The sequence below is a fragment of the Athene noctua genome, chromosome 17 (assembly GCF_965140245.1).
Source record: "Athene noctua chromosome 17, bAthNoc1.hap1.1, whole genome shotgun sequence".
Lineage (NCBI taxonomy): Eukaryota > Metazoa > Chordata > Aves > Strigiformes > Strigidae > Athene > Athene noctua.
This window is the reverse complement of record NC_134053.1, coordinates 11584193-11608748: the sequence shown is the minus strand read 5'-3', so window position 1 is coordinate 11608748 and position 24556 is coordinate 11584193. Positions and strand designations below refer to the sequence as shown.

Sequence of the window (24556 nt, the reverse complement as noted above, 5' to 3'; positions counted from 1 at the left end):
GCTCCTTTTGTGTCTAACCACTTGTGGTCCACGAGCCCTTGTATTGCTGATGTGAAACTAACAGCTTAAAGGGTTGTGATTATTAAGAGGAAGAAAATGCCTGAAGATATTTGTCATCTCTTTCACGTGAACTGTGTTTCTTCCATTACTACTTGATGTCATTCTCTGTGGCATCTTTAACACCTGCTGTTTTTACGGTCTAAATTTTTTTTGATTGAAAGCTTCTTGGCCAAGGATCTAAGCTAAAATTTGCTCAAGTAGCTTGGGTCCAAGTCTTGTTTTCATTAATTACTTGGTCTTATGAGGTACTGGTGTGGTCCCAAAAATTCAACCCCGTGTCCTGTACCAGTACTCCCCTTCTAATTCACCTTCCCAAGATACTTCCCTTATTTTCTATGTTTAATGTTTTTGGTTTTAGGAGGAGAAATGAGTATTTGGGACAGAAAAGGAGCCTTTTGAAGGTGGTAGTGGTTTTTTGGTGGTAGTGATGTTCTGAACAGGATTTCCATTGACACAGCTTTTGTCATAAAATGTCTGTCCACAGTTCTGGGTGGGTGCGTTTTATGAACTATTTAAGATCTGTGCTGTAGCGTGAACTGCTCTGAGGAAGTAAAACAAATCTCAGGTTAAGGTTGAGTTTGGGTTGGGGTTTTTTTTGTCTGTCTTCCATTCTGGCCAAACCCTACTCTTAGGGCAGGAACCAGCTTTCCACTTTATGCAAGTGGATACCCTGCTTGGCACATTGGATACCTAGTTCCTTGTATCAGCTAGCAAGTAGTATTTTTGTCTTTCTACTGTAGTAATATTGACAGGAATCTTGTCTTGTCCCACTATTTCTTCAGTTATCTCAAACCTATCAAAAGTGCGTGAGTCTGTCAAACAGAGTAGTTGTTGTTTAAAAACACTGTTGAAAATTAAAGCGAAGCATTAATCCAGGAAACATAGCAGCATGCAGAGGTTTTGTAGAAAACAGTTACTGTGCTGTTGAACAGTATCTGCTCTGTGCAGCTTGCAGTCTGAAACGTCAGAACTTCTATTTCAGGGCTGTGTCAAATTGCTTGAAGCTTTTTAGGGCTGGACCAAGCATCAACACAACACGTCTTCCAAGTTTCTGTAAAAGTCCTAGTAAAGCAATATCTAAATATAGTGCTGATGTACAAGTGTTCCTTTATTTTTTCCCTGTTGTGTTTTACTTGCTTCTGATTGTACGTTTGTTCCATTTAACGAGGGTTAGGTTTTTCTCTGAAGTTTTCACTCAAAATATTTGACTGCCTACAAACACGATATGAAAGACGAGATTAAAATAAATAAATACATTTCCTATAAAAAAAGGAGTGAAGATATGAGGCAGCTAAGCTTTAGAGCAGCCAGCAGGCTACAGCTGTGCTGCATGGAGGAGCGCAGCCATCCTTCTGGGTGTGTGCTCTGTTACTGGCACAAAGATTAGCTGTATGTACAGTTTTCTCAGTTCAGAGTATCTGTGCGTGGCTAATGTTTTTCCTTTCTAAAATGGCCTGGTCACATCAGAAACCATGGCCTGGTCATGTCAGAAACCATGGCCTGGATCCTCTCCCTCTGGTGGGGGGAGCATAACTGTGAGGATTTTTTCTGTTGTCAAGCAATTGATCCCCTTCCAGTAAGCAGTTTATCCCATCTAAGATTTTTGTTTGCTTCTGGACATGCCTCTGGACGAGGTAAGGAGTTTAGGTTGACACCATTCCTGAATCAGTTGTTTGGGGGTAGGTGGGGTGAAACCAGCTTCCAGTGTAATAGAAATTGATGTGAATTTGTATTTCCTCACCTCTGTTAACTTTATTGAATGAGGTGGAAGAACCCTTTAGGTCTCTTCTTTCTAAGGTGTCTGGTCAAAGATGCTGAGACCATATGTTTACTTGTAACGCATTTGGGCAGAAAGTTCTGTTATCTCTTGCCCCACACAAAACACTTTTGGAAGCTCTGCGGCTTGAGGATTTGGGAATTTTTTTTCTCATAAATGTCAGGTTTTTCTCTTTGTAGCTGTAGGTGGTCCTCCGTAGAGCTTCTCTTAGTAGCTTTTGGATTTGTAGATTCTTTTTCCTGTCAAAATAAGATTTAAATGACAGTTCATGCAGAGCATCTAATAGCCAGAGTTTCCACGGCCGCTATTGAGGTGCCAGTCACAGGCATTCAGGCCTGCTCGTTGCTTTGGCTGAGCACAAGATGCTTTTAAGCCCCTTGTGTGAGTGCTGCAGAGAGCAAAGGGATGAGCGGCTCAGTGGTCCCTGACGCAGTGGGAGCTGGTTCCGATCGCCACCTGCCTGCTGGGGCTGCCCGGGGCTGTTGGCGATGTGGCGGGACTGCTGGTGGCTGATGGCTCATGCAAAACACCCCTGTTCGGGCTACACCCACTTGCTTTCCTTTTTAATGCTTTGTTCTCTAGCAAAATGTTGCTTGTAAAGGGGGGAGGGAGAATATCCCAGGCTATTATCTGCTAAGTAGGTCGTAATTCTGGTAAATAATAGATTTAGTTTTTTCAGGCTTGAAATCAGAAGCAGGCCTTAAGTGCCAGTGTCAGACCACTGTGATTATCACTCCTTCTGGAATTCCGGTGCTTCATCTTGGGGAATAGTTGTCTGGCTCTCTTGGGAGTCACATACCACTGGAAATAACAGGAGAAAGTAACTCTAAAACCACATGGAGAAAGTGTTTCTTTTGCTACTATATTGTCTTTAAAGTTCTCTTGTTTTGAACTGGCTTCTCTGGGTCTCTTTTCTCGTATTCTAGGTCTGCTCCTGGCTTGTGTCACTAGCTGCTCAGACATGCTTTACCTGTTTTTATTAAGCAATGGAGTTTGGAAATTAAAGTGTTAATAACAGCAAGCATCACCATTGGCTGTGTCTGCTCTGTATGACTGTCCATGCTGTACTGGTTAATCTTTTACAATCTTAGCCTGCTGTGCAGACTGCTCCGTAGGAGTCTGGTGTGGATTCCTTATGAACAGCCTGTATTCTGGCACAGCCAAATCCTGCTCCCAGGTAGGTGGGACAACTGATCAGTCTTCTGCTGTGTGTGTAAGTACATACACTTGGGTTTCTTTCAGTTTGTGTCCAGAGTGTTTCCCTAACAAGGTTCCTTCACCACTACGGAAAGAGAAGGTTTTGTGCAGGAAAGTGGGTGTGGGGACACCCCCCCTGAAAATCTATTTATTTTGTGACTTGCCTGGGAATGAGTCCTCACTGTGCACAATTCTTACGTCCATCATCTGCAGTATGGCAATGGTGCAAAGGCTTCTCTAGGGCAGAATGAGCTGTTTTCACAGGTACATCCTTCTTCTTTGCCATCTTCTTCACCAGCTGATACGAATTAGAGCTTCTGAGTGCCCCTGAAGAGTGTGTGTGGCAGTCACACCTGTCTGCACAGGCAGCCAGGCTCTGAGCCTGCCTGGGTCTTTCTGCCTCTGCATATCTACAGCTCTTCTTGAAGTATTAGGGAGCCTCAACAGCTCAGTTCTTGGCCTTGGTGCAGAGTTACTGTATGAAACTACTTTGTGACTTGCTGGACATGAGGACTCAAACCGTTTGCTTTGAGAGTTGCTCTCTGAGCAGGAGCTCTGCTTTGTATTATACAAGTTTGGGTACAGAAGAAAGCTGTTGGGGAACACCATCATCTACATAGGCTGTTGATCTTAGTTGGGACTGATGTGGTCCTGTTTTCCTTTCGATGAAACTCATTGGCATTTTAGTGCTTCCCCTTGGCATGACTTCAGAATCACTTCTTGGCTCATTCATGCTGTGGGATGGCAGGGCTTAATGAAATGGTGGTGTAACACATCTGTGTTACCAAAATAAGCTCCTTTTTATCCCAAATTTTAGTGAAATCTGAACAGCAGTGAATCAGTCAATGATGCTGAAGTGTAAAACAGCATTGTTGGTGTCTGATGGAGTACACCATGAGCTCAAACTTGAGAGGTCTTTCATCTGTTCTTCATCTTCTCTGAGAACTCTGACTGGCACCACTGTGCTGCTTGTTCTTGAGTCATGTTTTTCTAAATTTATTCTTCACAAGCATAGTAATTAGAGAAGAACTTCCACTTCTAAAAGTAAATTCTGCAAAAGAAACATACAGTTTGGGAAGAAAGGGGGTATGGTTTGTCAGGTGAGAACTTACTAGCCCAGAACAAACCTTGACATGTGACCCCAACTACATTCACCTTATCTAGTAGTTTCAAGGTAAAAGAGATGGGAAGTAGATGTTGTTTATTAATACTAGTAGGAAACTGTATTCTACATCCAGCTTCTTTAATTAAAAAAAAAGGTTTCTACAACTACCTAGCCACGGTTGTGAATGACACAAAACTGTTCTTTCTTCTCCAGCCAGATGACAGGAAGACACTGAGCTTGGGCAGCAGCTGTGTTCAGAAAAGGTTGTTAGTGGTGTAGGCAGAGCCATCTGCCTTAGCAAGGCATTTAGCTTGGGTTGCTTGTCTAGGCCAAGATGGTAAATCAATAGCTTAATTTTTTACAGTGTAACGAGAAAGATCTCAATGGCTAGATTTACAGTGTAAACAAGAAAATGGTGGATAGCTTTATTGGCTTCTTAGCATCTAGCTGCATTTGTTAGAAAAGAAAACAATAAGAAAGAAAAAAGCCAAAGCAACTCATCCTGAAAGAGGTTGAAGATCTAGAAACGGAACAGTATTCTTATCAGACACGTTTATTGGGTCTTTTTGAATAGACTTTAATACCTCCTGCTGCCTAGGGCTGGTCCTCCCTTCCCTTCACACGAAACTGTCAGTTCAGTTGAACTCTTGTTTTAACAGATGCTTTCCTCTCTGCATGGCAGGACTTTTGGTCTGCGCTAGTTAAATACAGGAAATGGAATATATACATCGTGGGGTTTTTTGTTAACAGATTGTGCTGTGGCAATTGGTCCGTTTTGTTAGTTTTCTAATCTGTTCTGCTTCTCTGGAGACTTCTGTTGCCAAACATTGTTTGAAGTGGCTGCAAAACTCTGAGACAACTGTGAAGAACAAAATAGTAAATAGTATGCTGACTGTGGCTGGAATTATCATCCATTCACCTGACAAATGAGAGAGCCACACTAGGTAGCAGGAGGTATTAAAGAGAAGCAGCCGTTCCAATGTAGTTAGTACACGAAGTTTCCTTTTAGGCTTTGTTACTTAGGGGTTTTTTTAGAAGTTAAACAAAGGCTGTAGTTTGAGCACAGCAGTAGTGCTAACCTGAAGAGTCATATTTGCTCCATCCCACTTCTGTGCTGTTATGTTGATGCATTGTGTGGAGATGATCAGTAAAATGGAATAGGGAACTGCTCTGGGTTATAAAATAACACTTTAGCCAGTTATTTTTAGCTTAGCCAGCTCCTGCTGTGGTTTGCTGTGTTCCCTGCACATGTCTGTTAGAGGACAGCAGGGGAGACATGGACAGGAACCTACACAGAGAGTGCAGACTGCTTGGATCCTGAAACTCCAGCTCTCATAACGCAGCCCTTGCTTTTGTAGGGAAATAGTCTGTCTTCTAGGTTCTTCTTACAACTGTGGGTGGTTCATTGTTGTTTACTTGTTTGGTTTTGGGTTTTTTTACCTTATTTTTCATTAAGACCTTTTCTCTATTTCAGTCAGCTTGCACCTCTGATCTAGTCAGTGCTAGAGCTCCTGGTGCTTTTGGTGCGAAAGATCAGATCACTTATGAATGTATCTACCTGCCCATGTATTTTTATACTGAAAAAAGTCATTAATTCTGAATGACCAGGCCTTAAATTTGCTTTCTGCCTGTTAGACTTGGAGTGAATGGGAACAGCTAAACTTGGTGCACAGTCCTGAGTAAGGAATGGAAAAGAAAACTGTAAAGGTGTTCCAGTTTGCTCTGGGATTTACTTTGCTAAGAACATCCAGTGGCCTGACTGCCAACATGAACTGAACATGGAAGCCTTTCCAGCCTGCCTGGGAAAACACAGAACAGGAGAGGAATCTAAAGGCATAGACAGACCCGGGATGGAAGGAAGCAGATTCACTTTCTGCTCTCTCCAAGGCAGGGGTCTGAGAGGTATTCATCCATGTTATGGGGTGCTACGTTGTGCCATATGATTGAGTGGTAAACATTTAGGAGAGACAGTAAAATAAGAAAACAGGTAACAGGAGTTTCACTGTTTTGGGCTGTGACCTGCCCTGTGAGTTAGGTATTCTAACACTCTTCCTTGAATGGGTGGTAGGTATTTAATTCTGGCCTGACCAGAATTTCTCTGTCTTTACCTGTTGGCTTCATATTTGCAGCCAGTCATGCTGGGAACATACCTTATTCATATATGCATGTGTTTACTCACTGATGTTTAGGGCCCTAAGTGATGGTGATTAAACCTTTTAAGTGCCTTGGAGGGCGTGTAGCAGCCAGTAGGACATAGGCATTGTCAGCTTTCATACCAAATATTCATCTTGCCTTCTGAAGGTAACTCTTTCCTAATGTTAGTTACATAAAGTGTGTTTGTAGTATATCCTAAAATTTACAAATTGTGGTGGAGACACTCAGTATTTGAAAGGCCACATCTTTTAAACATGTAACCTCTTTTCCTCCTAATCACAGCTGTTATCATTAGCTGGACTCCCATCTAGTTTGTGGTGTGCAATGGTTGTCCTTCCTTCCCAGAATTTCAGTTTGATTGAAACTGATCCAAGTGTCACATGTCTGAGAGAGATAGGGAATTTACACCTCTGCTGCTCTTCCTTTGCTGACCTCTGTGGCATGCACTGTGTCAAAGCCTCACTGAGTGTAATGTGTGGATGACAGCTTGGTCTACACTCCTTAGCATGTAGCACTCCATGGTTGCTAAGCCAGAGTTGTCAGAAGCAAAGATGAGCAGCGGGGAAGTTGTGCTGGCTGACAGAAGGGAAATCTTTGGAATTTGCCTGCTACAGTGCAGTGTTGTCAGGTAAAAGATGGACTCTCCTGGATGATCAGGTTAGCTTCCTGATTTTTTTGCTCATGATGACAACTCTTTAACAGCCTTAGTAAGCAGTTCTTTGTCCTGTGTGAGGATACCTTAGGCTTCCCTGAGGTGGAGAATGGGTTCAGTAGTCCTAGCTTTCGTATTGTGGCTGGATCATGGAACCTCACTCTGCATGGGTATCAGATCTGTGAGAATGTTAAATCTATCCCCAGGAAAACGCCCAGCAGAGCAAAATGCAACAGTGTGTCTCAGTAACAGACTGCTACAAACAGATCAGACCTGTCCACTAGTCTCTGCATGAACTTTTCATGGAATATATGGGCAGATTAAACAACTCTGATCTTCTTTTTTAGATGTTTAATGATCTGGGTTTGACACACCTAAAAGATTAAAAGTGGACCGCAGTTAATTCATCTCCTAAAGACTTAAGGGCGCTGTCTGCTACAAGGATAAAGCTCATCTGTGCTAGAGACAGAAGTTTCTTGGAGGCTGGTTAACGTCTATGGCCTGAGATCACCCGGGGGAGGGAGGGTGGAGAGAACCACCAGCTGTCTTGCTGCTTCCATATGCAAGGTACATTGCTTTCTCCTTCTTCCATCTCAAAAATAAGATGCAGTTCTCAATCTTTACATGCACACACACAAACACACCCTTAAAAGAAAATGAAACATTGGGTAAAATTTACATGTGACACATACTTGTTTCTGCAGCCACTTAACATGCTGCAGAAAGATGACCTATTACTGGGGAGGGTGCAAACCTCAAATGGATATGGTGATTTCAGGAAAAGCTGCTGAAGTTTTGGATTCGCAGAACTCCTCTTTTGGTTGCTGTATAAACAATACTTGTAATTTCAGTGTCCAGCTACATATTTAGAAATCTCCCTTCCTGAGGTACTGTTTCCCTTTCGTCCTATTCCCTAAAGAGTGTTTCACTGCAAGTTGACAACATACACCACACTTTCAGAGCCCATTTCATGTCTGCCTGCAGAAAGGAAACTGCAGCTTGTCTGCATCGGATGAAACTGCTTGTTTAACCCTGCCTTGGTTTTGTGTGCTGATGGGTGTTTCCTGTCGGTGGGCTGTGTTATGTATTTTACTGCAATTCTGCTTCTGCAGCCCATGCTACCAAACAGCTTGTTCAGCAGTCTTAAGCAAGATCATCTTCTGTGGACACTTTTCTTCTATGGCAAATGTTGAGGTGTCTTGCAGGAGTCTCCTTGGATTCTCTTCATGTGTTTAATGGAGAAAATCAGTTTGAGGCCATAGGCAGGCTTGGAGCTAGCTTTTGTTACTTTTTTTGCCTTTCTGTTTTCATGCCTAATACTAAAGAACGAATTTGCAAACTAATGAGATTTTTTTTTGTTGTTAAATGAAATGGTTTTGTATTTGAGTGGGGGCTTCAGGTTTCACTAAACATCTTTACATGTAGATGTCTTTACATAGAGAAAAGATACAGAACATGAAGGAGGTAAGTTTGTTTTGACTCTTTTTAGCATCCTAGCTGAGCATTTATTTCTTCATCAATCTGAAAAGAATAAAGCCATAGGGATTTGACATGGCAAACAGCTTTTTTTTTTCTTTTGATACTTGATCTCTGTTTTGAGACAGGGTTCTGATTGAGGTAGACAGCATAACTATTGCTTGTGAATCTCATTTTTGTGCAAAAGTGTACAAAGTACTGAGAGCACTATTTCCTGGTTTTGGAGACAATGATTCAGAAGGTGTCAAGGAAATAAGCAAGATGCTTAGTTTTCCATAGTTTAACTCTTCTGTTTTTTAGAAAGGGCTTCTGTATTCCCTAGGCAACTGTGTTTACATCCCATACACACTGATGTATTTCTACATGTGCTGGGCCTAAATCCCTGATCCTTCTCCAAGTAGCCTGGCCAGCACTAAGAAATAAAATGACATGATTCTGTGTTGTTTATCACCAAGCAAACAGTGGTATGTAACAGCTGGAGCTAAGGTTGGTAAGGCATATTAGCAACTTAAAAGTTACCAAAAAAAAAAAAGTAGTAAAAAAACCCTGCAAACCTGTTGCATTCTGGTAACTTATCCCCAAACAAGCCATGTGTAAATCCCAGGAATTGAGTAAGCTTCAGCCTAAAGGAAACTCAAGCAGAGTTTTGCTAATATGTCTTCAGTTGCAGTACAAGCTTTTAAGTATACCCACCCCTGAACTACCATGCATGCATCCTTTCAGTTTGAGTTTCTGTGCCATGAACTAAATCAGAGAGCTGATCCAGCTTAGAAGGGAAGTGTGAAAGATATTTTTCTTTGAGCTGGCTGAGTTCTTTTTCTAGACCATAAATATCTGTGGGATTGCAGAACTAAGGGGATAAGAGGGGAAAGGGCCATGCAGTGGTTTATGGCTTGGTGGGGGAAACCTTAACCCCCTATTGCTGCCAGGACACTGCATTGTCAAACTATGGCCTCACACATTCCCTGGCATAGAAACACACAGTCAGAGGATGCAAACTGCCTTAGCTCTCTTCTGCTCTGCAGCTGCAGGAATGTTTTTGGAGTGAGTACAGACATTACAAACTTGTGCTAGCCTTGGTACCATTTACAGTGAAACCACAGTGATGTGGGGCTTTGGCATGAGGTGCAACTCCCCCTCCCTCTACAGGATTCTAGGTATTTACTTAGGCAGGCAGGTCTGAGCTGCTGTGGCTTCACTGCTCTTTTAGCAGGATTAGCTGGAGCACAGCTAGCTTGGAAGCTTCTCTGCATGCTGCTGTTAAGCCTCTCAAGCAGCTATGGATGTTGTGATGCTGTGAAAGTACAACACATGCATTTGAACCATTGTGTGGCCCTGGATTAGACACAGCTAATCTTTCTTTTTACTTAGAAGTTAATTTCTTTTTCCCTTCCTGCTTTCAAGTTAGATCTATGACTTGATTTCTATGACTTAATTTCATATTCCCAAAGAATGAATGTAGCACCCAAGCAGGAAGGGTGTAGGCAACAGGACAAGGGAACAGTGTTGCTGTGCTGTCTCTGAGTGCCAGTGAATTTGTGACTAACTGTGAATTCAGCCAGGTGAAATTTGAGGCAGTGAGAGAGAGGAGCAGTTTAGAAGAGGGGAAGAACAAGAAAATAAAGAAAAGGGATATTAAGGTTGAGAAAACCTGAAGAAAAATAAAAGGGGGCAGAGGTGAGAAAGGAGATGAGGAGATGGAAGCAATAACTGAGGAGGAGGGTGGTGGAAAAGGCTTATAAAAGCTGGAGCTAAGCAAGGCCAGGGAGGCCATTGCCGTCAGAACCAAAGGTAGAAGTGAATGCTTGAGGTTTTTAGCAGAATGTGTGAATTGATGACGAGCCTTTGTAGTCCCAGGTAGTTCATTGCACCTGAAGATCTTGCTGGTGCAGGAGAGGGGTACTGTAAGAGAATGTCAGAGGGCCAGTGGTAGAAGTAGCTGCTCTTAGGTGCTGAGAGGGCTCGTTTCTGTAAATTCTGCTGCTCTTTTCTGTGGGAGGGGATCTCTAACAGATTACCCAAAGAAGAGGAGAAAGGGGACCTGCTGGTGAGGTGTGAGAAACACGACGCACGTGGAGTAGTGTCCTCAGTATCTTTCTCTGGTGCTCTCTCAATACATGATGTTTGAGCTTGTCATCCTTGTATGCCTACTTTTTTTCCTTAGTTGTCCCTTGTCAGCAATTGTCTGTTGTTCCTGTGTTTCATCTTTTTCTGGCTTTGATGGCTCAGTTACTGATGACTTACTGGCTGGCCCTAAAAGAAGAGTAAGAACCTTTTTATTGCGCACCCTATCTGAGGCACTGGCTAAGAAACCAGGAGCTCTTGCTTGGGCCCAACTGTTGTCTCTACTTACCATCTACAATAGCAGCATCCAGAGCATCTGGAAGTGTCTGAGCAGGTGAGCTCTTTGCTCTAGTTTTTTTGCTCCCAGGTAGAGCCTTAACAGTCTGTGCAGCATTATGCTGGGTTTAAGAGATCTGAATAATTTAGTTTCCCTAGCAACAGTGGCCTCTCTAATCACAGAGGTACAAGTCTACCTCTGTTATTAATGTTAAGACTTGTGTAGTTTATCTGGCTATGGTAATGCTTTGCTTCTGTTGGAAAAATGGTAGAATAAAAGCAAGAAGGTCCTTCTGCCTTGGAGATAATTAAAATCTCCATAGGTGGATTTCAGTGCTGTATGCAGCAATAATAGAAGAGGGATTATAACTACTTCTAAGCTTTATAATGTGTGAAGGATCCCTGGAGGATACAGAAATAAAGTTTTAAATTCTGTATGGAGCTTTCTATGCACAGATCTCATGGCAGTCTGTGACACTGATAGATTCGTTCCTTGTTGAGATGCGTTATTTTCATTTTTATGGTTAGAGTGACAAAGTGATTCAAAGGTAGCCTCAATCTTGTTGCAAAGCTAGGAATAAATCTCTTCTTCTGAGTCCAAGTCCTCCACCTGGCCTTTCCTTTAGTTTCAGCTAAAGGTTTCCCTGTGCAGTGGGAGACAGAACATGTTATGGAAGGTAGAAGTGTGAAGCCTGCTTTTTAGCAGCAGAAAGTGAGGAAAGTGAAAATACTGTGACTCACTCCAAGCTTTTCTGCTAATATATTTTAGTCTACATTCACTCCCTCATTAACAGAAGTAGAGCAAACTATAAATTTTGACAGTGAGCATTGGGAGTGAAAGAAATACTCCTGCCTTAATTTCTGCACAGCAACATGGTCTTGTTACTGCATGTGTGCGGGTAAAACTGTTTTGGACAAGAGAAGTTTGAGGAAACTTCTGAAGCAAAAAGAATCCTTGCTTGATCATGAAGGCAAGAAGTCTACATAAGCATCCAGTACTGATGTTCCTCCTTGGTTAATGCCAGTGTTAAACTATCAGTAAATACCTTGCAAGCTTCCTGAGTTAGAAAGTAGCATAAGGGACAGCTGGATGGAAAACAGCTATCTGCACTCCTCCACTGAAGTGATATGGTGTTAGGCATTTTTTGTTTATTTCATTGGGTTTTTTATATGGCATAAATAGTGCAGAGGTGCAAGGAGACACCCATCCTCCTTTGTACTTAGAATTCTGGTTTCTGGAGTATTTTTACTTTTCTGTGTTTCCTTGTCTGTTTGGATAGTGCAAGGTGGGAGCCATGCTGTCTTCTCTTCCACATTCTTTTAGCCAAAGAGTTTTTGAAAATTCCAGTATGAGATTTGTTTGGTTTGCAGGTATTGTAGACATTACTCAACTTCAGGATATCTAAAAATCTCTTTCGTTTGTGACTGAGCATCCTTATTTCAACAACTACCTTTCAAGCGTCTGTTTACCAAATTAACTTAATAGGGTGTTTTCTAAATGGTTGGGGAGCTCTGGAAGCCTCTAACATCTAGACAAAAGTCCCTTCCAGAGAATATGGACCACCCTTTATTTGTTTTCCTTTTTTCCCCCCATTCCTGTGGTCTTGCATGATCTAATGAGTCTTTTGAGGAACTCTGTGAGCTTGTGCACAAGGTGAGTGACATAAAACCCATTGAGCTTTTTAAAATAATATTGCCATGGTCCTTCAGCAGCCTGAAGTCCTTGTATACAGCTGTTATTTAGCTGGGTGGTATTTGGTACGAACCGAGACAGAGGCTCAATTCTACAGTGAGTTTATTGTTGAATTTTCAGTATATTGTTTGCGTAAATTCCCTAGACCAGCTCTCCCTCCTGAATAAGCCACATGGATCAAGTTTTATTCTGTTCCACACAAAGTTCACATCCTTTACTGGAATGAGTCATGCTTTAACTGAGTTTACTGTGAGGGAGGAAAGTGGGCTTTAAAATGTTACTCCTCCACCCTGCCTTGGTGATGTATAACAGGATTATTAGTATTCTTGGCAGCTGCTGCTTATTATTTTCACAGAACCTGGATATTTGTGAAAACAAGTAAAAATTGGTTCTACTTGTGTTCAAGTGTGAATTTAATGCATAATTTAAAATTTCTCAGATAAAAAAGCTATTCCTTTTTTTGTGGCTTTGTCTTCCATAAGGCTTACCTGCTACTGTAAAACTGGATCTAGCTTATCTCCCTGTGGTTATTTTTCAGTTTTGAGAGAAGGGTGGCATTTTGTGACGTGTAACTGAAAGAGGAGGAACTCTACCATTTTTGTTTTCAGTGGCCCATGCATGGCTATTACTGTTACACCCAGGACACTTCTGGGCATTGACAGGTGAAAGTGCTTCACAGGCCCGTGTAGCTCACATGTAAGTTTGTCTCCAGCTTCTCTTAGGCGAGATGTGTGTGAAGTGGTGCCACTGTGCAGAAAGAAAATTTTGGTCCTCTGTGTATTATTTCTTTGTGCATAGAGGTAAATCACCTTTTAACCTATGGTAGAGGGACCTGCTTGGTGTGTGTCCTTAACATAGATTTTTGCTGAAACAGTTTCTGTATGCAGCTACTAAAGATACCAGAACCAATTTTACTGTTCATCTTCCCTGCAGAATTTCATTGCTATCTCCTCTAATAATAGCTAATTTGACTTTTCATACCACCATCCTTTTTTGTTTATTTTTTGGTTGGGTTGGGGGGAGAGGGAGGGGCGGGGATGGGAGGGAGCAAGGTCTTAGTTTGTTCATTTGTTTAGGTTATTTAAGTTAGTCTCAAAATTGAGGAAGAGGGGCAGCCAATAGAAGAGGGCCTCTTAGGATTTTATTGGTTCACCTGACACGCAAGACCTTTTTTTCCTAGTCCTCTTGTTCCTGAGAGGTCTGGAAAGAGTTATGTTTCTTCCCTGAGCTATGTATTATCTATGATTGCTAACTGGCAGGGGCATCATCTGTTCCTGTTCTACAGAAAAAACAGGGTCTGTTACCCTAACCCACCACATTCCTAAACCCAGACTGCATAACTTTTATGGAGCCTGCAAAAGAATTTCTTTTGATGCTAATGCTTTTGAAGGAAAACCTGAGGGAAGAAGCTGTAGTTAAATGAACACCAATGTCAGATATTAGAAAGGACTTTACCTTTTAGAACTTAGAATGAGTGAAGTGAATGTTTGGTGACAACATGAGTTTAATTAAATTTACACCTCCATTTGATCTATATTTATCTGTCACTGACTCTGGGTTCACTGATAAGTAATCATAATAGCTGGGAGGCAGGCAGTGCCTTGGTTGACCGGCCTGTCTTCTGTCCAGCTTGACTCTGACCAGACAGATTTTTCTCCTGTGTTTTACAGATGCTTCGTTCAGTGGCACACCACCTAGCTATGCGTACGATGCAGACCGTGCTGAAGAACAGAGGCGACACCATGATATGATGCCCTATATTGATGACTCGCCATCATCCTCACCCCATCTCAGTTCCAAGAGTCGGGGCAGCCGAGACACCCTATCTTCAGGGTCTCTGGAATCTACAAAATCAGTAAGTCCTTTCCTTCCTTTTCGGAGTCAGCAAAGCCTTGTAGGTTTGCAAGGGGTAGACTGCTTAACCAGGGAGCAAAGCCAGGGACAACTACCACTGTAGAGCAGATTACCTGACATAATATAGCAGTGCCTGATTGATATGGTATATCTAAAGCTAAACTAAGGCTTCTAAGCTTCAGAGATGAGTATTGTGCATATGATATTTAAGCCTTAGTTTTTCACCCTGTGTGAATTTTAGTGGAGACAATTGGTAATTAACTGATGTCGAGGAGTTATCTTAAATACCAGATATTTTGGAAAGCAGGCTCTGGAACAAACCATCCTACATGTCGTACATTTGTGCATGTGTGTTGTCATTGCCTTTCACAAGGAAGAGTTATTTTCAGGAGGTTAAAGGCTTTGATAAAGTATCTAGCATATAAGATCTGTTTCCCTCACACTGTGAAAATGGAATAAGAGGATTCAAATGGCCAGCTCTGAAGTATGGTAACTTTGTGTGGAAGATGGCCACTTCTTATAACAAATTTGACTATTCACTAAATAGATATCTATATAATCAATTATGGTAGATAAAAAATTCAGAAGGGACCACCTAGCCTGACCTGTGGTTTGCTGTGGACATTCAGGCTATCTTGCTTTATTTTTGCTTCAGGTTCAGTAGCATGGGTATAACTTGGAACTTAAGGAAAATTTCTATTTTTGTTTTTACAATAGTCTTGGTAGAGTCTGCTGCTTGCCTTGGCAAATAACTATTGACTCTGCTGTCTTCACAGTCAAAAATGTCTTGGTTTCAGCTTGAATTAATCTGTTTGACTTTCAACCTTTCTTTCTCTTCATCCTTTTGCTTCCTAGATTGTAGAGCGTTTCAGTCCCAAGTTGCTGTTTCCTTGAGTATCTTTGTCATCTTCAAAATTTGGTTGCCCCAAGTTATTCATAAAAATGCTTAATAGCACAAAGACAACTGTCACTTTCTTCCTACTGTATTTCCAAGAAAGTGTAGCCAAACAACCTTGAATTCCCACATTGTAAATGACACTTTGAAATCTGTCACTTAAGTGGTTTAACATATATGTTGGCTTTATATTGTTCTGTCCTATTAAGATGCCATGGGAGAAGATGGATGTGTTAGAGATGTTAGTGTACGTGTAAATCAGCACCTTCACCTTTATCAGACAGTCTTATTTATCTTGTATCAAAGAGTCTGACAAGTTTCACAAACTGTTGCTTCTTAGCATTCATTATATACGTCCTTCTATTACTCTATTGATTAGTTTCATATCATATGCTTCCTTATTTTTTCTATGATGAATGTTAGATTAAGAAGCCTACTTGAGACAGTGTTCTTGCTCTTTCTCATTTATAAAAATGCATTGTCAAGATCTCTTAAAGCATTGTCAAGTACATATATTGTTGATGTTTGCTTAATTTTGACTATAATGTATGGAATCTAGTCAGTTGCTTATGCCTTAGACTGTTAATTCTGAAATGCTTTTTCATCTCTCAAGATGAGAATTCTTGTGATATGTAAGAGCCTTTTGAATTAAGAAATGATCATTAGTAAATTCAAAAGCTCCAAGAGTGTTTTAATTTTGGCTTGAGATTTCCAGGTTATGTTTCTCAAGATGAAGGAAAAATGCAATGTGACTATATATGGCTGAGAGTTATCTTCAAAGAACCAGTTGTCATAGGGCCTGTGACTGGAGGCCTGGAAGAAACGCTACCTGATATTTAATCCTGTTCTTTATTTGTTTGAATACTGCTTCCTAAGCATTTAACAGCAGTTAATTTCAAAGTTACTTTAATAATGATAGGAGACTGCCTTTTTAAAAATTATTTTTAACATAAATGACTGCTTGCTTCTCTCTGTCTATAAAAAGATGGTTTCTGGCTTCCAAAAGAAAGAGGTGTCCTGATACAGATTAGACTTTTAATCGTGAACCTCAACCACTTTAGTTGAGCCTGTCTGTAATTAGTCCACAAATGACAATGCAGCTCATGAAGGACTGTCTGTGACAAGAAGGTTGCAGTATTTCCCAAACATGTTAAAGTCTCTGTCATTGCGAGCTGTTAGATGGCTTTTAGTGTAGTTATGTTTTCAGCTGTAGTGGAAAAGACATCAGTAACAAAATTAAGTGTCAAACACACTGTGCTGAGCCAAGCACATAAAATGTGTTGGACCAGAAATGCCAGGATGTATGTCTTTTCTATTTTCTTTTTCACCACTCTTGATTAGCAGAAAACATTTTTGTTTACATGTATTTGCTTTTGTAGTTGTTTCCTTGCCCTTTTATTTCTTTCTTAGGTGCCTGTAATTACTTCTGAAAATTTTAGATTGTCTTTGACCAGAGTCTAGAAATCAACCGTTACCTGCATGTAACAACACGTGCACTGTGACAAAGCATTAAGATCGTGAAGTCATTCAGAAATTAAGAAATTACTATGGTTATTCAGCCTTTCCTTGGGCCTATTGCCTTTTCTTAAATCTGTATGATAACTTCAAATTACAGAGTCATGTCCTATTTTTTCTATGGGGTCCTACATTGTTCAGTGTATATAGTGAATGATATTTACTGAACTCAATATGTTATATCTAGATCTATGTATACACCTCATTTACAGGACACTGTACAAACTCTGCTTGGAGTACAGAAATACTCATCTCCTTTTGGCATCACCATTAACTCCAAACACAGTTGGAATGCTGCACAGGTCTTAATTATCCTTGCAATGTTCCTGTGAGATAAGAGAATGGTATGTTCACCAACCACAGGTAATCAAGGCAGACAGATTATAGGAAAAGCATCTGCTAATTTTATGTGGTTGATGTGAGATGCATAATGTTCTGCAAAACCAGGTTCTGATTTCTAAAGCAGTTTTCTTCACATTAAAGTAAAATCCCTTTAATTTCACTTGCAACTAAGAGTTAACACTCCAGTCAGGCACCCAGAAAATGGAAAACATTACAAACAATGATTTTTTTTTTTTTCAGATGTAATTCTAATTAATTTTCTTAGCATTACACAGACATAGCAGCATTCTGGTGTGATGTTTGTCTGCCTTATCCACAAGACCAGCCTTTCTCTTGGAGACTGGGCTGTTGCTGTCTGGATATTGAGGGCATTTTGCTTTGACTTATTTTGTGAGCTTGCTCTGGGCTTTGTATTTTTCAGGCAAGTGTTTGACTAAGTGCTTCCATGTCCTTATAGCAGCTATAACTTTTGGTTGGATAGTGCATCAGGATTTCATCTGGTCTGCCCGGCCACCACAGTGAAAGTGCAGAGTAGCAAAAGCAGCATCTCTTTCTAAAAGAGAACAAAGGAATACCGCTTGGACTACTTGTGGAGTGGCTTCATGTTGTTCCCTCAGTGTGTAGGGTGACCAGCTCTCAGCACCTCATGTTCTGTGTTCCAGGAAGTGAGGGCTGCAGTGGACTTACAGAAGGTTTATAGTGTTCTACACCTTGCCATTTAGCATCTGTTTTCCAATCCTCCCTACCACCTGTATCATATCAGCAGACTAAAAGACACTGGCTGGTCTGCCTCCAAACTGTACCATGTCAGCCACCTCTTATCTTATTCCACCTCCTGTGTGTCCTTTGCACAAACATCTGTTGCTATCCAAGGAGGGTGACAAGAGGTGCACAGTAATCATTTTGTCTGTGACCCAGAGAGGACATAATCAACATGGGTGTTTGTAGTGTGGATCTCAACCTCCCCCGACTTGTCATTTTTGTGGTAAGGAAGCCTTAACAAATGTTTGCATTGAGCAAGCTAGGTCATACCCCCTCTTCTGGCTCTTCCAGAATCTCATGCTGAGCTGCTGATGCATGTCCTGGCATAAAGCCAATGCTTTTGCCAAACTTTGTTGCTCTGAAGCAAGATTACAGGGGAAAGAGGAAAAAGGAGAAATAGGTTCCACTAATGCTTAAGTTGTTTATTTATTTAACTTGAGAAGTGATTTAATTTTCCTGAACATTGCTTTCTGTAACAGTTGAACTGTTGTGATTGAACTCTCCAAAAATTCTGGAAACCTGTCTTGGAAAACGTCAGCCCAAATGTTTGCCAAATAAGACAGCACTGGTAGCTCCAGGTGTCAGACAGTAGGTGTAATAGGTAGTGATAATATACTCCCAGAAAGGGAGAGAATGTGTCTGTCTTTCCCATACACAGCTAGGGTTAAAAGTGAAGATACCTGGATCAAGTTAGAGGACAAAGGGAGAGCTTGCTACAGTATTCTTGGGGCCACCAGAAAGTGTTGGGACAGCTGGAAAGTTAGTGACTGACACCCTTCACTAGAGAATAGTTATTGCCAAGAGTTTTGGAGTGGGTAGCTTGGGGCTTGGAGGCGACAGAGATTGAGAGAGGATGAGAAGCTTCAGTCATCATGATTTTATTGCTGCTACTCACGTGGGGAGAGATTACAGCGATGGGAAGAGTAGAAATAAGAAAGGCCTTTAAGATCTGCTCACCGGCAAAGCCAGGTTCAAGGACATGTGGGGCTCTGTGGAGGTGGATGCAGCCAGTGAAAAGGCAAAGCTGATTCCACCCCCCAAGCAAATGAGGGGAAGTAATTTCTTTAGAGTTTAGAAGGTGAGTTTTTTGCCAAAATAGATCTCTCCAATTGTGTATATCACACCCAGGGAGGCAGGAGTGCTAAAGCTGAGTGATTAACTCTTTCTTTATGTTCTGTTTGGAGGGGAAATTGGCTGGTGCTTAGGAGATTTCTAGGTAGAATTTCTCTTGAGATGGTTGGCGCAGCATTGGCAGCCATTGCCAGTCCTCAGGCCGGATTCTTTTGTTCTCACTATCTGCCAGCTATGCGAAAAACAGAGCTGTGGCAGAGCGGGTTGTGGACATTTCTCATAGCTTGGTCCCAAGGGCATCCAGAAAAGCTGACCTTTGAAGCTACATCAATAAATGGGATTACTGCTCTGCTTGGTACTACCGTTGCTAGCATGTCCTTCCCTCTCTAGAATTTTCAAATTCTCTTTTCTTCCTCTCAGTATTCTGTTTATTTGTTTTGTTTTACTGTCACTTTCCCCTCGCCACCCCCAACAGATGCAACTTTTTTTTTTTTTTTTTATTCTCCAACTCTTTGCTCCTTAAGGGCTCTGCCTGGATGTACAGCCCTCCCTGAGGAGAGCTGGCACACCAGTACTGATGTTATAAATAATGTTGGCTCCTATCCCTGCTCCTTCCCCTCCCTGCATGGAGCATGATTGGCTTGATTACAGAATTGCCCTGTTTAATATCACCAAGACAATGAGACACCACCAGCCTGTTTAGCAGAAGCTTTCAGAGATGTTTACACTTTAAAAATTGAAATGAATGTTTTTTGCAGGCTGTCAGCTTCTCTGTGAGATTCTTTGCTGTCCTTACGGGAAACCTCTTCTTTGAACACATTCATTGCACAGCATATGAACACGTTGTACCAAAGGAAGGTCTGAGAGTTAAAGTGCCTTTTATACGCCCACTTTAAATCACTGATTCTCTTTACAGAGCTGAGCTGGCAGCAACCACTTTGCAAAATCTTATGTGTTGTGGTTTCTAGATTCTTAATCCACGTTCTAACATTTGCAAGAAAACAATTATTGCTGTTAATTTAAACAACCAGAAAGTCCCAAGTTCTTTAAACAGAGTTAGGAAGAGGCTGAATCTGTCTAATCCTTGGAGCTGGTGAATCTCAGGCTTGCAGTACTTGAATACAACATGCAATGCCAACCTGGTTAGTAAACTGAAGTACTTAGGCTGACAAGCTGTAAACACATTCAAAACAGCCATGGCTCAGGGCCAGTGTATGCACACTCTCTAATATCTTCAGTGCTTCTAACCACTCTGACTGGCCTCGGTTCAGGTCGAAAGATTGCACTTATGACTGTGACTCAATCTTTCAGTTTTCAATCTTTGAAACAGCAAGAAGCACCACCCAGTTGAGAGGAAAACACCAGAACCTTATAGACATGAGTTATCTGTGGAACTTCCTTTATACTGCTTTCTATCTTCATGTGGTTTTTTGGTGGTTTTTTGGGGGAGGGGAGGGTGGGGGTGGTTTTAGTTTTGTTTTGATTTGTTTTTTTAAATGTAGTTCATGAGGAGTGGGAGAAAAGTACTGATTTCTTGCTTGCTTGTTCAGAGCTGGCTGGGTGTTGGGTCCTCCCAGCTCCCATGGCAGACAGACAAGAACGGTCGGGCTGCTGCCCTGTAATAGTCTTGTAAGACAGATTATTCTGAAATGTGTGGGTAGAGAGGTAGCCAAAAGATGGGAGGGCAGTAGAGAAAGGCTAGAAATGGATGCTGGCATCAAAGAGGTAGGGACAGAGTCAGAACATGAAATACTAGTCAGACTTGTACAGGTAAAAACTGGACTGACTAAGCTGGGTAGGAAGCATGGGATGGACTGCTGACCACCTGGCACTCCCTGCTCAGATGGTTAGAATTTGCCAGTACAGCCTGCCTCCACATCCTGCAGGGAACATCCCATCTGCGCTTTGGTTAATAAATAGGTGTATTTTGCCCTAGCTGATGTGGTCTGGTAGATGTGGTGCCAGCTCCTTCCCTTGCCACAAGCAGCTCAAAGATTTCTGACTGCTTCCTTCTTGCCAGGGTAAGGGAAAGGAGTCCTCAGCCTTGGGAGGTCTCCCTGATCTGGTGGGGAACTTGATACCTATGCCCAGGATGTTCCCTCTCTTAACTGCCCTTCTGCCTGGAGTGCAGAAACGGAGCACGCAGTGAGGCTGTTGTGGTCACAGCATTGCTCTTTGTTTCCCTTTTTTGTCAGATAGGGGCATTTGCAAGGCAGAAAATGCCCTTGGGTACTGGGTGCATCACATCTTGGCATGCTGTAAGGGGAGAGTGGAAGGACAGTCTCGCACTATCTCTGCCTGCTAATTGCTCTCTCTTGTTTTGGGTGAGCAGGTGAGCCTGTTCCAAATTCCTCACTTACAGAATGTTGTAATACCAAATAATAAACTTGCTCCTCTTCTTCCTGATGTTGGCACCAGCTCCCAGTGAATTTCTCAGTCCTGGAGTACATTTCATAACAAGTGTAACTTAAAAAGCACCCTGAGGCTGAAGAAGCACAGGGGCTGTTTTCCAGATGTTCCTCTAGCAGCAAGGGCTGCTGCGCAGTGCAGCCCCAGATGACATTGTCAGACAAGGTCTCCCTCAGCAGGAAACTCTTGTCAGGGCACTGGCTCTCAGGAGGGAATAGAGAGTGGCAGCACAATGCAGACAGCAGCGCCGTGGTGCTGTATTGATCCCTGGCGCAGCAGGAGCAGCAGGAGATCATCTTTTCACATATGAGGAATCTGTATGTAAATTTGAGGTACCGCATTGGAAACCTTTTAATGTGCTATATATGATTGTTGGATAAACTCCCCTGAGGGGTTTCTTCAGCAATTGCTGTACTGTAGCTTAAAGCAGCCAGGCCCTGCCCTGTCTGGCTGCATCCGAGGCTGGAGTTTTGCAAGCATCACGCTTGGAAAATGTTCCTCTTAAAAAGGATTAGGACAATACTGTGGACTTTGCAAAGTGACCTTGTGGTAATGGCCCGGAAGGAAGGCCTCTAGTGTGTCCTGGGAGATGTTTGTCTCTCTGAAAGCACATCTCTTTTAAAGAGAGGAAATTAACATTCGGGCAGAAAATGCTTTCTCTGTCAGCTGACGGTGCCCAGCAAGAACTGGCTTGTAAATTAGAGCTTTTATTTGTGAAGAGGAAGACTGTTCTCAGTGCTATAAGGAAAACTGTTGTGCCACCGTCATGATGGGGAAGTTTGAACCATTTAAATAACTTGTTGTTGTGTGCTGCTCTTTACAGATGTTACAAACATACCCAGCTGGTTTTTAAATCCTCACCTCTTCCAAGAGAACCTGCTAAAGATAATTATAGTGCTGTGTCAATATTGACCAGTTACCTCATCCTCAGCAGTGGGGACTTTGGAGCACTGTTAGTTTTTCTCAATGCTTCTTTGTGATGCTGCATTTTTCTTTTGTAAGCGTTGTAAAAAATCTTTGGAAACCCAGAGGTATTGTGGTTTTCTTGCACCAGGGCTGCTACATCCCAGCCTCTTCAGATGAAGACGATCTTTGTTAAAAATCTTGGGGCTGTCTGTCTTGATTACATGTATGTACCATGCCTTACAAAATGGTCCATGAGGCGGACACCCAGGGACTACTAACAGAACAATCATGAGGAATGGTCATACAGTTGTTGCACATTTCTGTTGGAGCTGTAACAGGCGGGGTGCTCTGTAAATGCACAGAATCTGTTGCAGCATTCATTTCACCATGTAGTTTGTCACTGGTGTTTTTCTGAAATCTTCTGAACACGACTGCTGAATTACAAATCCCTAGCTTCTTTGAAATGCCCTTTCAAGATTTTAAAAGGCACTGTGGTTCTTACTGAACCTCACTGAAGGGTGGGTTGCAAAGACAAGTTCTTCTTTCCATGCACTACCTGACGTGCGTGTAAATTTTACTCATTTCCTTAGAACAGCTTCTGTCTGCCGCTTTTATTTAGGAGGTGATGGTGGTATTTGACACCTCACAAAATTTTTATAAAGGAGTTGCTGCAAGGTCTTTTAGCCTAGAAAATAGCTTGTGAAATTTAATGAAAGCGTTCAAAAATCAGGATGGTTATTGATGAGACTGAATCCAGAAATATCTGGGAGCGTGAGGATCCGTTTCTTTCTTCATGCGGTGCGTGGGCTCACAGTCACACTCAGAATGTGATAGTTACTGTAAGCTTACCTATGGCCAATATACCTTCTCTTCATAATGAACCTCATATATGTATCTGCAGGGTTCAAAGCATAGGACCCTAAACTAAAAGGCACTTTTTTTGTCAGCTATAGGGATATATATATATATATATATATATATAATATATAGCTTTATGTTCAGTCAGTAGGGTGGAGCATACTGCTATGTTTCCTGATCCTCCTGCTGCTGAAATCAATAGCTGAAGAGTCTTCTGGATATTAGGAGGAGTGGGATGGAGCCCCAAACAACCTACCCAAAGCCCTTGAAAAGTACCTACCCTTTCAGAGCCAACTACTGACTCTATTCTTAGAGACATTTAACAACATAAGAAGGTTGCAAGAATTCTAAGAAGCCATTTTTGTGAATGACAGAAATAAAAAGAACTGAAAATAAGATTCTGTAAAAGGGGGGTGATTCTCATTATTTATAGCCTTCATTGTTTGGCCATATTTTTTTCAGAGTTTATGGAAGTAGTTTCACTTTATCAGGTTAAACATTTTTCAGGTAACAGTTTTGAGAGGAAGGATAAATGAAATTCAACAGAGGGGATTACTGCTTCTCTTAACACTTGATGTTAGTCTTCCCTTGATGTGTACATTTGCCCATGAATGTATTTTTTCTTTCTTTCTTTCTTTCTTTCTTCAGTTATTTTGGTTAAGAACTCCTTCATGGAATCCCAATAAGAAAATCAGCATGTGTGTTCCAAGCAGTGCTGATTATTCCATCCTCTAACTAAAAATAGACATTGTGCTAGCTGGCACTGAAAAATAATTTAGGGAACAGTAGAGAGTGGGAGAAAGAACAGCCATCTTAACAGTAATGTCAGGCTGTTACTGCTGTATATTCATGCGCATCTGTGTAGATACAGGGGAAGTGATCCTGTCTGCACAGAGAAATATGGCTTTGGAGTAAGATCATAGAGAACTCTTCGTGGGAGGAGGGGGTGAATTCACATAACCAAGGGTCCCTAAGCTTTGTTTAGGTGGATAGATTCTGAGTTTTATGTTCTGTGTTTTGAATTTTATGAAGAAGTTTGATCACCTAATTGAGGCACCAGAGTTGGATGACTAAAGCTAACTAACACCTGTAAATAATCTACATGACATGGATTGCTGATAAATAAAAATATCTTTAATGTTTTATGTTTGTATATTTCTAGAAACAGAATACTGTGAACAGGTGGGGTTTTGTAGTCTGAAAGTAAACCAAAAAACCAAATATGTGGTGTTCAGCTGAATGATATCTTTTACTCTCCATCCTCATTCTTTTTTTTTTTTTTTTTTTTTTTGTCCCCCCACCCTCCCTCTCTTTCCTTCTTTGTTTTTTCTTTTTTTCTTTTTCTTTCTTTCTCCTTAACTTCTTTGTAGAGTGAGCCAGACTTGGAGAAAGGCCTGGAGATGAGAAAATGGGTCCTGTCAGGAATCCTAGCCAGTGAGGAAACCTACCTGAGCCACCTGGAGGCTCTGCTGCTGGTAAGCACTGATGGC

General features: G+C 41.6%; 1 protein-coding gene across 3 annotated transcripts in view; it reads left to right on the top strand.

The window, feature by feature from the left end:
- Positions 1-24556, top strand: part of BCR (BCR activator of RhoGEF and GTPase) — a 106418-nt gene that overhangs the window by 36196 nt on the left and 45666 nt on the right. For 2 of the 3 annotated variants that reach the window (XM_074921553.1, XM_074921552.1), the window contains exons 2-3: positions 14125-14309; positions 24437-24541. In XM_074921553.1, the coding sequence (XP_074777654.1) occupies positions 14125-14309; positions 24437-24541 (290 nt within the window). The remainder of the gene's footprint in view (positions 1-14124; positions 14310-24436; positions 24542-24556) is intronic. The other variant, XM_074921554.1, reaches the window with a different exon arrangement.